This window comes from Eschrichtius robustus, chromosome 13 (genome assembly GCF_028021215.1).
Source record: "Eschrichtius robustus isolate mEscRob2 chromosome 13, mEscRob2.pri, whole genome shotgun sequence".
NCBI classification, from domain to species: domain Eukaryota; kingdom Metazoa; phylum Chordata; class Mammalia; order Artiodactyla; family Eschrichtiidae; genus Eschrichtius; species Eschrichtius robustus.
This window is the reverse complement of record NC_090836.1, coordinates 45727927-45745724: the sequence shown is the minus strand read 5'-3', so window position 1 is coordinate 45745724 and position 17798 is coordinate 45727927. Positions and strand designations below refer to the sequence as shown.

The following is a 17798-nucleotide window of genomic DNA, read 5'->3' as shown; positions in this document are numbered from 1 at the left end:
AAGGAGTTAGTTGTCTTTGCTCACATCTCAGTGGAATTTTAATTAAAAATTTTTTTTTTCTTGATTTGGAATCCTGGTTAGTTAAGGAACTTGCTAGATTTTTTTGTTATACTGGATAGTAGAGCGTGTGTAACTTGGGTACTTGAAATTTGCAGCTAATTCCTACATTTCATTTTAGTGACTAGATTTTACATTCATTGATGACTTAAATTTCTGTTTTCTTATTATTCCAATCCACAGTTCTGACCAAAAGGATGAGTGTTTAAAAAGGCCACAAGATGAGGAGGGTTAGGACCTTTTCATGATCCAGATGATCCAGAAACTGGATTGAGCAATTTATGCATAATCAATAGGGCTGAATGTAGGTTTGATTGTGTGTGCACTCACATGCTCATACACACAAATAAAAATTATGGGAGCAGAATGTATATAGTAGTTTAATTTTCAGCCTTTTGATTAAGCCTGCTGTTTTCGATCTATTCTAGCTGCAGACTTCTGTTTCTTTCTGATGTAGTGGTTAAATGATATTTACTAACAATTTGATTCATTTACTTAAATTTCTCCTTGAAAGTGTGGAACTGTTAGGATCCTTTTCCCTTTGAAATCAAGATGGAGAGGAAATCAAGTCAGCTAAATCATAATTTAATAACATAAATCTATGTTTGGACAGACTCTCGCTCTTCCTCTTGTTCTAAGTCTCATATTCTTTCTCTCCAGGAAAGACACAGATGAAGCAGACCTGGTTCTTGCAAAAGAAGCTAATGTTAAATGTCCACAAATTGTGATAGCATTTTATGAAGAGAGACTGACGTGGCATGCATATCCTGAGGATGCGGAAAACAAAGAGAAAGAAACAGCAAAGAGCTAAAGGAGGGGGTGGTCTCTGACATTTCTCTTTGTACATAATACATTCACCTCCCTGCCTCCTCTCCCTCTACCCACCCCCTTCTATCCTAAACACATCCATAGAAAATGTGCTTATCACTGTGCTCCACAGGAGAAATGTTGGTATTGGTTCTCTTGTAACATAACTGATGGTCTGATTCATGATAAGTGTCTCTCTGTGAAGACCAGGCATTTACATACTGTGTGTAATTCTCACCATTTTTTCCTTTGCCCTGCTCTCTTCCTTCTGCTCCCCTGTGACCTCAAGATGAGTTTTAACTTTTTAATCACCTTAGAGTCTTGATCTTTTCAGGGTTGGTCGCTTTTTAGTGGGGGATTTTGTTATAATGATGCTGAATTTTGGTTTCTTTCTTTGGCTCTTAGAACATGTTGATGACCAGCTAGGCTTTGTTTTGAGATGTTGGGTTGGAAAAGATTGGCTTTTTAAAAAGCCAATAGCAACTGCCTACCTGTTGGGGCTTTCCCAACCTCATTCAGCTCTACCCAGGAGAATACAGGGTTCCTCGTGTGGTCTTCTGGGCCACCCTCTGTTGTTCGTCCTCACCCATCCTCCCAGAATAGCTCCATCCTTTGGAGGGCTTGAAATTTTACATTCAGATTTGGCAAGGCACTCCTTTTAGCCCCAGGACTTTTGGCCTTGTTTCTTAGCAATCCCTGGTTCTGCTCCTGCAAGTTGGTGTAGTCTGTCATAAAATGACAAGATTATTGACTGTGGAGATTTGTAGCTATTAGTACATGAGGATGACGGGGTAGGATACAATTGTCTTTATTATCACATATGGTATATATGTATTATTTCCTTCCATCCCTCCCATTTGGATTATCTATTTATGTAGGTGTGAGTGACTGCCTGGTGCTTGCTTGTGCCAAGGTGCTGGGCACCCTCCAGCCCTGCCAACTTTTGTGGCCTCCCAAAGCATTCCTGTTACCAAAGAGGCTTCAAACCTGACCCTCACTTCTCAGTGGACCCAAGTTTCCCTCCATGCCATTATTTTCAGTGGGGAATTCTTAGAGGGGAGCCATTGGCCACAGTATCAATTTTAAATATTCATAGTGTTTATAATCATAAATTTCCTGCTTTGATGACTCCTGGATTTGCCACCAAGAGTCCCCAAAGTATTAATGCTCTTCCCTTTCTCCACCCTCAAACTCTTAGTTGTATCTTTTTTTTTTTTAATGCATTTCCATGGAAGACTATCAACCTCAGAGAGTGACGGGCCCCGGCAGTAGCATGTTGACACGACCTCTCCCTACTCAGCAAAATACTTCCCTTTTGGCTTCTTCCTGCTTTACCATTATATTGAGAGATTATTTTTCTGATTATATTCTCTGCCTTTGTTCCCCAAGAAACGCCCTACTTCTCGTTACCCTTTTTTTCTTGTAGTTGAAGGGAGCTAGAGAATCAAGACTAAAAGTAAGGAAATAACAGGGTTTTGAGCATCCTTGTCCCAGCCCAAAGCTGAGGAGATAAGAATAAATGCTTGAAATAGCCTTAACTCTAGAGTTCACCAGCCATTGAGGTTTTTGTGGTTGCTTTTGATTTTTAAAACATATAGCTGTCTGGCCAGGAGCATTCAACCATTTCTAGATTATTCAGAGTAACAAGGGGAATGGAGAGATTGCTCCAGTCCACAGATGAGCCGAATAATATGCAAATCATATACCCATTCATAGCATTTGTTAACATTGCTTCCCTGCTCAGCTGCTGATTGAATTCTGTGTGGTTGTATAAATTATGTCAAAAATTGTACTGCACGGTTGAGAAGACAGCTGTTGCTGCGGTGACATGACAGACTGGAACAATGAAGCTTTTGGTTTCAGCCATCCAGGAAAATCCTTCTGAATGGTAATGTGATTGGGTGAGAACTCATAACCCATACTCAAGTGGGTAGGGGTTTTATCTCCATCTTCCTTAACTCTCTGAAGGAATTAAAGGCCTAGATCAAGTGCTGGATAGTTGACAGTTGTTAGTACTTAATCTGATGGGCATCTGAAAGAAAGGATAGTCAGAAAAGAGATTTTTCATACAAGTAACTAAGGATATCCATTAGGGTATACTAGAATAGGACAGAAGTAGGCCAGAGCCACTGAGGAAGTGATCTGGGTCTCTAAGTTTGCAGGTGGAGAAAATGACAGCTTATCCATGTAGCCAGTGTGTGTCTCCCAGGAGCAGTGGGTATGTAAGCAAAGTACAGTGACCATATTTTTAGAGCCCAAATCCAGCCTGTGGACAAAGAACACGACCGAAGTATTTGGTACTAAGATTGGTCTTGAGAAACGTGGGACACATGGTTGCCAGGGTTATAGGTAATACGCAAGGCATTCATCAAAATCTGATTTCTTTTAACAAAAAAAACCCCAGTACCATCTACTACTCATCACCCCTTTAATACTTCAGTCTTCGCTCCATTCATCTTTTTCTGTCCACAGTTTACTGAATCGTGGTCTTGTACTGAGTGCTGCCCAAACAACTTGTTCTCTCCCTGCCTACCCACTGCTACTTCTGGAGGAACGGAGGGAGCCAGAGGCCAATACTGATCTCAGCCCTCAGCAGAAAGGAGACGGATGCCTGCCTGTTCCTTTGACATTTGTTAGTGCTGAGTAGCTGTCCAGGCCCTTGGAGGATTGCAGCCTCAAAGAGAAACCTGCATTCATGGGGCTTTCTCTTCTCAGAAGAGTTAGTGGCCCTGGGCTAAGCACTCTTAAACATCTAGGTCTCAGGTGCTCAAAGTATATTTTTCCTACGTTAAGTCCTCTTTCAAAACATCTTTCTAATGCTGAATGTTTTCTTGTAATCAGCATTCAAGGATTTATCTTTCCTGAGAATGTAGCAGAGCTTTGACCAGCAGAGTCTACCAAGGTCAGCATAGCTGCTTTTCTGAGCCCTGGGCTGGGCGGATCCCCTCACATTAAGATCAGCTGTTAGAGAACGTCAACCCTGATGGAAGCACCCATTTTTAACCTGGAGAGAGCTATATCATTTTTCCTCCTGCAGTCCAGTTTTCATCTGCTCAAGGGAGCATTTGGACCTGTGGTGTTCCTTAGTGCTCGAAAGTCTATATGGTCCTTGGCTGGCCCCCAGCCATATATCCGTACTACTTTTTTTTGTTGAAGAAAAGTTGGTCTTGTTCCTGTAGTTCCTGCAGTTTTAGATTTTTAGATTCTTCTTAACTTAACTCTTCGTACTTATGCTGTAGCCTCCCCGCAATCCAATTTCCTTATCTTTAGGCCAAATCCTTTGGCCTCAGGGAAGGTGCCTGTGATTTTCATCTTGTGGTTTTGTCTGATCTGTGTGTAGCCCAACTTACCTAAGGTACAGTGAGGGATCAGAGGGATCCGTGTTTGTGCTGGGGAGTGATTGTTTTTGCCCTTAGGGTTCAAATTTGAGGGCCTAAGATAAGCTTGCAGTGACCTGAGAACTTCAGGAAGGGTTCTATCATTAGATTTGAAATGTGGAAATGGTTTCTCACAAATTAGGTCAAAGGAAAAGCTCATTTTGCACCCATGACTCCATCCTTTTGGTTTAGGTTTTTAGAGTGTTGAGATCTGTACCTTTGTAATTAGACCACCAAGCAAGCATATCTGTGTCAGGGCAGAGAGGGGAAAGGTCTGGACCCAGTGTATTTCAGTTTCATTTTGGCTTTACCACTAATCATAAAAGTTACGTTTTCGAAAATAGAGATGTTACCAGCCTTGCCCCCAAGAGCACATGCTCAGAATTGCCACCCCCCCACCCCCAACTAATCATGGTGGATTTGTATTGAGCCATCCACATTCCAGCCACCTTAGTGTAAATCAACATGCATTTCATTCAACGGACATTTTTTGGCCCTGGGGATACCAAGTTCAAAAAGATGCAGTCCCTGACCTCAAAGAATTTTCATACAGGTGTGGGATGAACTATTAATAGTTCATTGGAATAAATGCTACAGATAGGCACACATTTTATATTTGAGCTCAGAGACAACTAACTGGTTGGTATAGTTTGTGGCCCTAAAGTAGGAGGGTGACAACTGGTTCGTGTGTAGAAAAGACATGACCTTGGATGAATTGAACTAACTGGCCACAGATGGACCACAACAAGGGGCTGTTTTATTCTAGAAAATAAAGATAACAGGTTTGGTTAGAGATGCTACTACCACAGAAAGGTGAGTGGAGGTTGAGAACCCCTGGCTTCAGTGCCTATTTGAGGCTCTTTGCCACAGTATTTAACGGTAGTTAATCCTTGCTTGTGGAAAGTATTAACTATGTTGCAGATCCAGTTACGTGTTGTTACTTTATTGTGGGTTCTGTAAAATGTATTCCTTGTGGATATTTTATCAGTGTTGCTCACACCTTTTTTTTTCAGTTTCTCATCCCTTTTGAAGGAATTAACATGAGGCTGGCTTGAAGCCTAAAACAGGGACATACTTTCCAATGACAAGATTTGCAAAAAAAAAAAAAAAGGCTTGGGACACGTAACACCTGGGCATCTATTCTGGGCAGTGTAGTTTTATTTAACACCTCAAGATGGTGATTTCTAAGCAGAGACTTGTGTCAATTATGTGGAAACCTCTCCCAGAAATACACATGACCCAGAGTTTCGGATTTAATCAGTCTAGGGAGGTCCAGGGTGAGGCCTAACCCTGTTAAGAAACAGTCTGACCTTAAGAAATGTCCTAGTTCTGACCATGTGACCACAGGAAAAATGCTACTTTTCTCTGCCTGCATAATTGAGAGTTGGATAATTGAAAGCTTACTAAAGTGTGAAGGTTCTTTGGATACCTTCATAAAAATTCTAGTTTCTTTTTGCTTGCGCTGGATTTCTTGGATTTTAAACTACCTCATCTCGTCTTTTTCGAGTTACTTCAGCTTGTCGTTGCCACTTGAACATCATGCTTGACTGTGGTGGTTTTCTAAGATGGAATGTTTCCTATTCGTTGAGAGCATGTTTTCTTGCCTTTTATCCTGATCCGCATTTCACCTAACATCATCTCATTTTGCTCCTCTGTCAGAGAAATATTTTAAGATAGTTTAAAATCTTGGTTCATGGGAAGAAAGTGACCCTCCAATGCTGTATTTGTCTCTGAGGTCAGTGAGAGAAGGAGTTAAAACAAGGTGGTGGGGGAAGGGACAGAACCTGCACTGGAGGCAGCTGACAGGGGAAGAGCCATTAATTAAAACAATTTCAAAGTCAACTGATTGTGATCATTAATGTCACAATAGATCAAAACCTAATTATCACTGCCTAGGTAAGAGCCATCAGTATTAATCAGAAAATCTAATAGGAAACTATTATCAAGAAATTAGGCCAAATTGAATGCAATGAACTTCTTGCCATTCTCCTCTCCTTTTTTTCTCTTTTCTTTTTTTTTAATTTGGCGATGTCCCCTGGCATTGGCAGGTGTGACCCTCAGTTGACTCAGGCCCCAGTGGCCAGTTTGTCATGCTTTTTGAGAAATTCCAACACAGACTGAACCTGAACTGTCACTGCTGTTTTAATCAGTCTTGAACTTTCTCATCACCTGGTCTTACCCAGTGTGATCAGCCATCAATGAAAAAAGGTTTATATTTAGGTCTTGGAATGGTTGGTCCTTCCTGGAACTAGAGCATCCCTGGTGAACATTATACTGTGTGTGTTGATAAGTCATTCTTCGAGCTTCTGAGGTACGTAGGGTCCTGTTGCTCTGGCTACTGCAAGTAGATATGGAGGAAAGGAGGGGCTTCCTGCCTGGAGATCCTTCCAGAAGACCTTAGAAGATAGAGTTTCATCATGTCACGGCCCTTTTAAGGCTCAAGTCACTGTTTTGCAGTTTCCAGGAGCTTTAGTATTTGATTCTAAACCAGGACTGGCTGTGGGTTTAGTTTTTTTCCCCTTAGTTTTAGGGTAAGGGTCATAGTGATTTCTACCAGAATCCAGTGTAAATCCAAAGGAGGGGGGAAAATGTTTTTTCTTTTGCCTTTCTTTTGTTAAAGATTTATGCCTCTGGCAGGAGGTAAGAATATTACAAGTGTCTTCTGACTAGTTATAGAGATCACTTTATACCCTCTCCCTGAATGGAAAAGTAAGTGTCACTGTCTATATCCTTAACTGTTTTTGAAGATACTGCAACTCCTGAGGTTGAGCTGAGGCAGAAGGGGTGGAAAGATGCTGGCCTTGGGTATTGTGGGGAGGGATGAGTGGCAGCAGGGGGTGTTTGGTGGTGCTGGGGTTCCTAGCTTAGCCTGTAGAGAATGTTGCTGCTGCCACCGCAGTTGCTGGCCTTTCCCCACCAACCTTGAAGCTCAGAGCACTACCCAGACCACCACTGAGGGAGTTGTTCTTAGCTTTCTGCTTGAGTGTGGTCTTGCTTCACTCTGAATTTTAGGAATTTGGGTTACTCAGTATAGAACTTTGAGAAATTGGTGTGACTTAGTCCTTCACCTCTTAGGGTAAAGTGAGTATTTCTTTACAAAAGAATTCATGCCCTTAATGTTTAAAATGTAATTTTATTTTCAAGACACCCATTAACACATGACTTTCAGAAGCAGCTTGTTTCTTCTCCAAGGTTCCTTGCGTTATGCTAGATAAATAATGGGCCATCAGTTAATACTTGTGGGTTGATTGAGTTCATCTGGTTTGCAGGGTGAGGTGTGCTACCGGCTTCCTTGTGCTCCCAGGTGCGCTCTAAGATGTAAAATGCTCCGGGGAGTGGACAGGAATTGAGTGGATGCTGACTATGGTGCCAACCTCCTCAACTGATTCATAATGGCTGACCTTGGGCAAGTCACTCCTTTCAATGCCTCAGTTCCCCATCTGTCAAATGGGGGTAATAATACTGACCTACCTCACAGGGGTGTTGTGAGGCATTGTAAATCAAAGCTGATAGAATACTTGAGGGTCCTCGACGGAGGATGCCCTGAGCCGGTGTCTAGGCCTGCCATAGGCTTTTGTCCTCACTGAGCTGTCCCAAGGTTGGAACTACTTAGTGACCTTGGCAAATTCTCTGCCCCCCCACCCCTCATCAAAGCTGCTAGTTCAGATGTTGACAGTGTTTCCATGAATGTTGAAGTCTTAATAGTCCAGACTTGACTTAGGATGTTACGGGGGAAGGCACTTAGTATATTTTATGTCTTGCATCCACAAAGAGAGGCTGTTTGAGACCCAAGAGCATTGCATTAGGGAATCAGGGATGCTGTTGCTTTCTCTGCTGGTTGGGAGTTAAGGTCCCATACCCCGTGGGCTTGGAACAGACTTGGGTTGTCTCAGGAGCAAAGCACACACAGTGGGTTTGATTTATATCTTGGCTTGCTGCTCCCTGAACTGATCCCAGGACGGCTGGGTCACTTCACCCCTTCGTGGTATCTGTACCCGAGCCTTTGCCTCCCCATAGGAACCAGCTGGTTCAATAAACATAACCACTTCCTCCATCCCCCACCAAAAAAGAGCCACATTGGAAAATTGTTTTTCTAGAGATAAGCTTAACACTCAGAATTGGGCATTGATGCTCCTGAAAGCTTCATCCAGTTCACTGTATTCAGCATCTGTCATCTCTTTCTCGGTGTCCACTGCCTGAACCTGACTTTGACCTTTTTTCCCTCTGGTTTGGGAAAGCTTTGGACACTTTGTATTTGCCCAGGTGTGGGCCCAAGAGCCTTGCTCTCCATCTCAGTTTAGGGGCTCGGCTGGCTCCTCCTCCCAATAGGGCTCTTTCTCCTTTCCCTCTCCTTGGCCCTAGATGTGTAACCCCTGAAAAAGCACAAGGTCCTGGCCCCTTGCTGTGGTCACATTCTGGTTCTCAGTGTTTAGCGGACTCTGCCCCTCTGTTCACTGCGCTGGCGGCACCAGGCGGTTCTGTGGAGTCCTGGAGGATGGAGAGAGCACAGTCGGCCATCCTGCCAAGTAGCCAGGAGTTGATTTGCCCACGGCCACGGGCCTTCTCACCCCTTCCCACAGGATGGGATCTGAGAGACTCCAGAGGCTGGGTTTCCTTCAGCACTCGGTACCATCCTGAGTAGCAAAACAAGTGACGCTTTGTAGCCAGATTTCTGAATGGAAAAATGGGAAATTGAATTCTCTATGGACCTTTTTGGTTTGTGGGGGAGTTTTGGTTGTGTTTCTTGGTTTTATTTCAGCCAAACATGTCTGCTTTTGATTTTTTTTTTTTTAGGATAAGTGATATATATATATATGTTCGCCTTTTAAATGTAAATGTTTAAAAGTAGGCAATTTATGTGTTTCCACAACTGACATCTGATGCAGACCTCGTTCTCTCCCCCTCTTCCACTCTCCTCTTTTCCCTCTTTTCATACTCTTGTATTGGTTCTAATAAATGGTTGCTTTTCAAATACGGATCCTGAGTGGTGGTTTCAAAAGTCTGGGTCTTACACTCCTTCGTTAATTTGGGCCCCGAATGTCATCCAGTGGCTGCACATGTGTTTGTGAAAGAGCTGAGAGACTTGGAGAACAAGGGCTTTTTTCTAAGGATTGTTGGTCTCTGACTTTGTGCAGATAGCCACAGGGTGGCGCAAGCCTGAGGGAATAAGAGAACGTGTATCCTGTTCCCCGCTCCTTCCCTTAACCCCTTCAGACTGTATGCCTTCCTGGTCTTGGAGCTGGTGTCTCCTCGAAATGGCTCCGAGAATAAACATTAACCGTTAGGAACCCAGGGGACCACTAGAAAAGTCAGCCCCTGGTTATTAGAATTTGTGGAAAACCACATTGACAAACAATCTGAATCAGGTTTGAAAATCCCAATACATGTGAATTATATTTATGAGCTGTTTTGATTTTGATTTCACAAATACCAAAGAAACTGAGGATCTAATGATTATGGGTCATGGTGGGGGCAGTTGGATGTTGGATTAGGAAGGAAAAAGAGTGTGTGGATAATCAAGCATTTATTGGGTGATACAAGCCTGATGCCGTTCTGAATCTAATGGATACGTGGGCAAAAACTCACAGAGGAGTGAGAAGTGAAGACGGAGGGATCCCAGAACCCAGACAGCCTCCCAGAGAGGCGCCTCCTCTCGTTTTCCACCATCTCTTATCTGCAATTCTCCCTCTTGTTTTCCCTTCTTGCTGCTGAGTTATAGGGTCTCCCCAGTCTAATCTCGTAAAGTCTTATGAAGGCATCTGTAGGTTGGCTAGTTTAATGGTCCATGACCCCATAAACATGGGACAGGAGAGCCATTTGGTCCACTTCAGAGCCAGACCTTTCTGGACATTATTTATTTCCTACCTCTGAAGCCTGGGACTGCTCACCCCCTTCCCATCTTTTTCTAGTTCTCTCACCATTGTGCCACTCTGTCTCTGCCTTGGGCTCATCAGAAAGCACGACTCTGGGGTTTTGACACCCACTCCCACTCCTAAACAACTGTGTCTTGATCTCTGTTTCCCTCTGACGTGTCAGGGGATATGCCTGCCTGGCCGTCACTCAGATGAGCTCCTCACCGCTCCGCACTCTTCTCCCGGGAGCCCTGCCTCTGTGTGCTGGGCTAGGCCCCCGCCGGCCGGTGGTGCCCTCCCTTTTGTCTCCGCCAAAGGGCCGCAGAGCTCACGGAAGCCCAGGCAGGCCCGACAGCCTGGGGAAAATGGAGGGCTGCAGTGTGGGAGTCTGCGCTTAGTCGGATGGCTGAGCGCACAGCTTGAAATCGCCCTGTTAGGAGGAAGCAGCCCCCCAGGCAGCCTCCGCCCTTTGGAAGGAGAGTGGCTACACAGAGGGGAGCCCATTACAGCCTGTGGGTACGCTGAGCTGATCCCCTGATCCCCGAGCCCGCGGTGTGACCTGGGGGGTGGATGGGGGACAAACAAAGCAAAGCTGGGCCAACGGGTGTGCGAGCGTGCCACACGGGTACGGTGCCCTCTGTTACTCCCGCAGAGCGGGGGGTAAAGGATGAGTGAGAGCCCTCAGTGACTCCCCTGCATAAAGTCGTGCACACGGTGAAGACACGTGAATGGAAAGGTCTGGTTCTCAGCTCCGTGGCTCCTCAGCCTTTGTTTTATCCTCCCCTTGCTCTCCTGCTTCCCCCACCCCCTCTGCAGCTGTAACATCTTGCTTTCCAGGTGCCAGCTCCCTCCTCTCTCAGCTTCTGTCTTTATTTGTGCGTCTGTATTTTTTTACGGTTCCTCCCCTTTGTCTGCTCCATCGTGTGTGTTTTTCTCTTTGTCTTTTATTTCTTCTCATTTCTGGTCTCCGCACCCCATGTTCTCTCCATCCCCCTTCAAAGTCCATAAGCAGCCTCAATTTGGACATTTAATTTCAACCCCATCAAATTATTATCTTTCTTGCAACAACCTGGGACTCTTTACGAGCTCTTTCTACCCCACACCGCCTCTGGAAACAGGTGCATCTTTTTCTCCGTATAACGTGATGCCGCCTCCCAGACGGGGGGAGGTGAGGTCGGCTCAGAGGCCTCGTGCCCCTTCTCAGCAGAGCCTTGTGCGATCATTTGGTTATGAGCCAAGGAGAGAGAAAGAGCTGCCGAGAATTGAGCTTGCTGGTAAATATGGGGGCTGCTGAGATGAAAAGGTTTGGGGTTATCATTGCACCCTTTCCTCTCCCTCCCCCTTCCTGCTGCTGCTGTCTTCTGGGGAAGGAAGCTGGTGGCGAGCCGAGGTATTGGGCACAGCTGCTGCAGCTTATGAAATTCTGCTTCTACATCTGCAGCAAGGGTGGGAGTGGGGGCAGGTGAGCTCTGCAGGGAGGGGGAGGAGGGCAGGGGCGCTAAACCCCTTGCCTGTGCTGTGTGGGAACGGCATGGACCATTCCTTCCTGCTACTTCCAATAACATGCAGCACCTCTCTCTGCAGCCTGTTTCCGCCGTAACTTCTCACCCCTGCTGTAACCCTCTGCTCCTTTCTGTTTCAGCTCTTCCGGGCAGAAGCCTGGAGAGCCAGCTCTCAGAGACCTGAGCCTGACTGCTCCTTTGTCCTCTGTCACACACCCCCTTTCTCTAGTTCCTGCCTTACCACTCCAGACCTGTCTGCAGGAGAAGCTGGGTGGTAGAGGGGATGGAGCTGCTTCTTTGATCCCTGGGAGAGAGCAGGGCTGGGGCTACCTGTTCCTCAGAGAGTACGGGGAGGGTGCAGGCACGTCGGCTCCTAGACCAGGACACAGGATGCTCTGTCTTTCCACGTGTTCTCTACCCTTCTCTCCTCTCCCCAACTACCTGCCTCTCTCTGACTTTTTCTCCTGTTCATCCTTTCTCTGTTCCTGTTTTTCCCTTCTTTATCATCATTTCAGTTCCTTTTCCCTTTTTTCGCTCCCTGTTTTTTACTTCCATGTTACTAAGAGTAGAAGTAAGTAAGGGGGCTTGAGGAAAGGGATTGAGAGGGAAAGAAAAGTACACAGGCTTTTTTTTCCACTTCCCCTTTGGAGGTGTGGGGATGAGGAATATCGCCCATTTTCCTCTTTCTGGGGATTGAAGCATCTCTCCACCCTCAGCCCTTCTGATTTTCTCAGCAATGATGTCTAAAACAGGGATTCCTAACCTTGAAAAACAGTTTCTATTTTGATTGGTTTCTTTATGATTTTGTAGATGAGAGAAAACCTTGCCATCCCTACAAAGTCGGTTCACTGTGTGATATTTTTCCGTTAGAATGTTTAAGATGATCACTTTTGAGAATTTCATAACCCTCCTTGAGATGATTGGAGTCTGGGGTGTTGTAACAAGGCAGGAAATCACTGATTTTTAGTGTCCAGCTAAGCCAATTGGATCCTTATTTCTGTGTGAATTTGTTGCAGCCTTTCAGCATGGGAGTAAAAACTTTCTTCTTGGGGGACTCTCGTTGCCCCATTCCTCAGCCTAGGGGATCATGGGGCAGGTCAAACCCAGATTGGTTCCCTGATTCCCTTCCTCACCCTAAAAGGCCAGCCCAGTCTGCCTGTAGAGGGAGGTGAGGAACAGTGATCTGATCTCTCATCCCCTCCCTTTACTTCACCCCACGCTTCTTTTCAGTCATTGAGAGTTTGAGGGTTTGGATCAGAGGAGAGGGTTTCTGGTTTGGATTAAGGAGCTGGGTTAGGAGGCATGATTGGGGGTGAAGTTGCAAGCTTGGATGGAGGAGGTGGGAGAGAGAGGGAGGGAGGGAGGGAGGGAGAGAAATGGGTACAAGGCTGTCCTCGTGAAAAACTGGGAGACTGGAACGAAATGAGGAAGGATGGGAGATGAGAGGCTTGGAAAAACATGATGCGCAGGGGGCGCATGTGCATGTGCGCATGTGCCAAAACAGATGCAAGGAATGTGGATGCTCACGGAGGGGTCTGCAAGGCCCTCCGAAGCTGCATCTCCTGTGTCCAGGCATAATGTCTTCTTCACTCTGACACAGCTGGCTGGAACTTCACTTCTGAAGAGCTCTGGGCAATGAATCAACGTAGTGTTTACCCTCATGTGTTCCGAGTTAGAAGAGTCTTTGCTCTAGACTGGATGACCACCCTGAAAATCTAAGAAATGTTTTCAGTTACTTCGGAAGGCCCTTCTGCACCCTGAATGACTTCTGTTTCCACACTGGCATGGGAGGTGGAGGGCCTGCAATCCTGATATTTCTCCCTTCAATCCCTGATCCTGCTTTAGGCGGTCCCAGGAAGGGTCTGAGAGGAGAGTGCGCTGGTGGCGGGGTTTGGGGGGCGGGGGTTTGACCATACAGGGGCCCCACTGGCTGCAGATAGGGGTGCACTAATGTTCATTAGAGATTCAGAACTGAATAGCTATTGCTATCTCCAAAGAAGGAATGGGGCAAACAGCTCCAATTTTGCCCCCAAGGAAATGGCAGGTTTGTATGTGTATGAGAGTTGGAGGAATGTGTTAATTTGAGTATAACTCTCTGAATATATGTTTTTGCTCATCTGAAGGTGTTAAATTCCATGGCGTCCAACTTCAGTCACTCTAACGGTGGGGAAGCAATGGCCTAGGTAATTCCAGGCAGCAGATAACCCCCAAACCATTTATGAATATGATTGAAATGTGCTTTGGACTGTGCTAGGGACGGGCTTTGGAAGGTGCCTTGTGGGCCAAGAGGAGGAAGTCATTAATCGCGGCAAAGGAAAGCTGCTCTTAGCTCTGCACCAGGACAGCCATACAGATCAGAGGCAGAAAATGGCAGGCACTGAGTCTGTTCAGGTGGAAAGGCAGGGAGGCCAGAAAGGGCCTCAGGGGCAGCATGCTAGTGCAAGGCTAGTAAGCATGTGGGAAGATCAAGGGCACAGAGAGTGGCAGGATAAATTGTGGATTGAGAGAGTTTAGGAAGCAATAGAAGCTCACAACTGACCTTGCTCTGGAGCCAAAGCACCAGCCTAGAACAGTCCGGGCACTGGAGAAAAAATCATTAGGTGAGAGTTCTATCAGGCTTTGTCTTTCACAGTCTGTGTGATATTGGTTAAGTTAATTTTCCCTTCTGGGTGTCAGTCTCCTGAGAAGAGTCAGCTGAAATGTTGAATAATTATTTCATTTTTCACAAAATAGTTTATCTTTTCTTATAATCATAACAGAAAGTTGATAAAAGAAAAAAGTGGAAAAAGCATAATCCTATCACGTTAATACAATACATATTTTTATGTTTATGCACTTGATCAGATTTTTGTCCATAGGAGGCAAATTCCTATTTTTACACTGTGTACCATTTTGTATGTTTTCACTTATCATAAAATAGTTCCATAGCACTATGTATTCTTTCTTTTTTGTTTTTGGTAGCCCTGGTGGGATACAAATAGCACTATGTATTCTTTTTTTTTTTTTTTTTTTTAATTTATTTTTATTTATGGCTGTGTTGGGTCCTCGCCTCTGTGTGAGGGCCCTCTCCAGCTGTGGCAAGCGGGGGCCACTCCCCATCGCGGTGCGCGGGCCCCTCACCATCGCGGCCTCTCTTGCTGCGGAGCACAGGCTCCAGACGCGCAGGCTCAGCAATTGTGGCTCACGGGCCTAGGTGCTCCGCGGCACGTGGGATCCTCCCAGACCAGGGCTCGAACCCATGTCCCCTGCACCAGCAAGCAGACTCCCAACCACTGCACCACCAGGGAAGCCCCAGCACTATGTATTCTTAACAATTATTGTTTAAAATTATTATGAGAGAAACTAAGCCCATGTGCCACTACTGAGCCTGCGAGCCACAACTACTGAAGCCCACATGCCACAACTACTGAAGCCCGCACGCCTAGAGCCTGTGCTCTGCAACAAGAGAAACCAACGCAATGAGAAGCCCGCGCACCACAACAAAGAGTAGCCCCCGCTCGCCGCAACTAGGGAAAGCCCACATGAAGCAACGAAGACCCAACTCAGCCAAAAATAAATAAATTAATTAATCAATTAAAAATAAATAAATAAAAATAAAATGATTATGAATATGCTACATATGAGTTCTATCAGGACCTGGGGTCTGGAAGGCCCCCTTCTACCTCTCTGGCTGCTTCAACTCAGCTTCGTACCTTCGAACTAGTGGTGGTTCCAGTGTTCCACCCTCAACGCTTGTTCTCATCTGTTTCCTCCTCCTGAAATAGCTCAAGCACTCTCATAATTTCAACCATTACTTATGATAAGGCTCGTGAACCCCAGACCTATAAGTCTGGGCCTCAACTCTTTCTCTGTCCCCTCTGTGTCCACGTGCCTTCTGCTGCCTCCTCCTGAGTATCCTGGAGGCTTCTCAAAGCAAAGAGCTTTACGGATGGAGTACATGTCGTCCCTGCCTCCTGACTTCACGGTCCAGGACACAGCTTGGTGCTGGAGGATGGTCATCACACACTGACTTGCTGAAAGATAGACAGTGAACAGGATGTGAACATAACTTAATGAATGACATGATATGACATCGAGGTGGGTTGGATTTGTCTCCATCGTCACCAGCAAGCGTGAAACTCACCAAGAACACCAGCGTGGTTTGCAAGACCTTCACTGCCTGGACTGTCTGGCCCCAGCCCCAGTCCTCCTTCCTGCCCTGCTGCTTTCTGCATGGGACGGTCTCGGTCTCAATACCCTTATCAGTGAGGCTGTCCCAGCAGTGAGGTTGCACATTATGTCCCTTGAAGCACCAGAAGATGTTGGTTTCTGAGTTTGGGATCTCCAAAAATGGCTCATAAATCCTTAGTGCCCTGGTGGTGTCTCAGGCCTGGGAGGGAAGCACAGAGGACAGAGGTGGGTATTGGAGGGAGACGATGGAGAGCTCCCCTAGGAGAGCAGGGGAAACACTGGGATGGAGAGAGGATAGGCTTTCTAGAGGATGAGAGGATGGAAGGAAACTAAGTCCCAGAAGAAAGAGGAGAGAGGAAATAGAAAGGTGGGTGTATAAAAGGAGAGGAAAAGAAAAGAGTAAAAAGAACGGTGAGAAGGATGAGGTATGGTGGAGAGTGAAGGAAAAGGCACCACATGAGGGAGGGGCACATGAGTTGTGTCCAGCACCTCCTGGACACCATCGCCATAAAAGAAAGTTGATGAGAGTCTTGATGGGGACAACTTCACCAAGTGTCCTGTCTGTGGAATGGGGCGGGGGAAGGGTATGTGTATCCAAGAAGGTGTCAGAAAGATGATGGGTCTTGTCACCAGTTCAAGGAAGTTGAGACCAGACAGGAAATAGGGCTGGTATGAGGGAGGCTCTGGCCTGAGCAGGGGTAGGGTGAACCCTGGGAAGAGTCAGAAGGATCAATGTTGAACGAGATACCCACAGAGCAAAGTAGAGCTTTCCATGCAATGAACGCACTGACACCTCACAACTCTGAAAGGAGACCAAGCCCTTTGTGAATTGCCTGAGGTGTCGCAGTTGATTAGTGATAGAGTCAGGCCTGGAACCCAGGTCTGTCTTCCCCAGAACTTCATGCTGTGTTTTGTTCCCAGAGCTTTTAGTTGTGCCCTCTCCAATCCTGGGATGCCTACTTAGGGCAAGATTGGCCATGATCAAGGGGAGGCTGGGCAATTAGGGGGCCTGGGAGTCTGCTGTAAGTTGACCAAGAGAGCATGAAACCACCAGAAAAGACAGGAGGCACCGGGAGAGGGGTGGGGGGAGACAGGATGGACAGGACACCAAGACTTGCCTGGGAGGGAATGGTAAGAACAGACAAGAGAGTCAGGGACCAGGACTCAGTTCTGAGGATGGCCCAGGAGGGTACTTGCCTCTAGCGGTCAGGCAGCCTGAGGTGATTTGGGGGTTTGTGCTGCCCCCTGGTAGCCATTAGGGGAACAGCAGTGAGGACGGCCCTCATCGGACAGGCTGGTATGACCTCTACCCTACTTCGCTGAATGTCTTGCTGTCCCAAACGTTCCTGCAGAATGCACACTGGTGAAATCAGAGGCTCTGGAAACCTCAATCCCTTAAGCTTCTTGGCTTGGATTGTTAGTGGAGGTGCTCTCTTCCCCAGGGAAGGGGGCAAGATGGATCCTCGCGTCATCTGCCTGGAATATCAAGGAATCCAACACTTTTTAACACAGAGTAAGCATTTCATGAACTATTTCATTCAATCATTATGAAGTCTCTATTAAGTGGTCAATATTATTCCTATTATTCCCAGTTAAGGAAACAGCCTCAGAGGGAGGAAGTTACTTTGCTGAGGTCCTGCAGCCCTAGAGTTTGACCCTAAGCCCCATGACTGAGTCCACTGCTCTTTCACTGCACTGGCTCTCCTCTCATAATCCTGGTTTCTCACTCCTCACAATCTTTCTGTTGCTTGGAGAGGTGCTTGGACCAAAAGGGAATGGGGTGGGAGCAGGAACTCTCCTGTGGGCTCACAGATGTCATGTACAGGATGCTTGGGACCAGCACAGTGTCTCAGCTGTGTCCTACTCCGAGTGCCTGGGGGAATTGCAGCTTCATTCATTCATTCATTCATTCAGTATTTCTGAACATCTCCTGGGCAGGAGGGCCAGGAACTTGGGAACTGGGACACAGCAACGAGCATAGTCCCCTGTCTTAGCAATCTGGTGGGTGCAACTGACCAAACGTTTATACTGTA

General features: G+C 46.2%; 1 protein-coding gene across 6 annotated transcripts in view; it reads left to right on the top strand.

Annotated features, from left to right (window-relative positions):
* The window catches only part of CBX5 (chromobox 5), a 37018-nt gene extending 27801 nt beyond the window's left edge, over positions 1-9217 (top strand). For all 6 annotated transcript variants that reach the window (XM_068559926.1, XM_068559924.1, XM_068559920.1 and 3 more), the window contains one exon: positions 718-9217. In XM_068559926.1, the coding sequence (XP_068416027.1) occupies positions 718-868 (151 nt within the window). In that variant the 3' untranslated portion in view covers positions 869-9217. The remainder of the gene's footprint in view (positions 1-717) is intronic.
* Positions 9218-17798: the final 8581 nt, after the last annotated feature.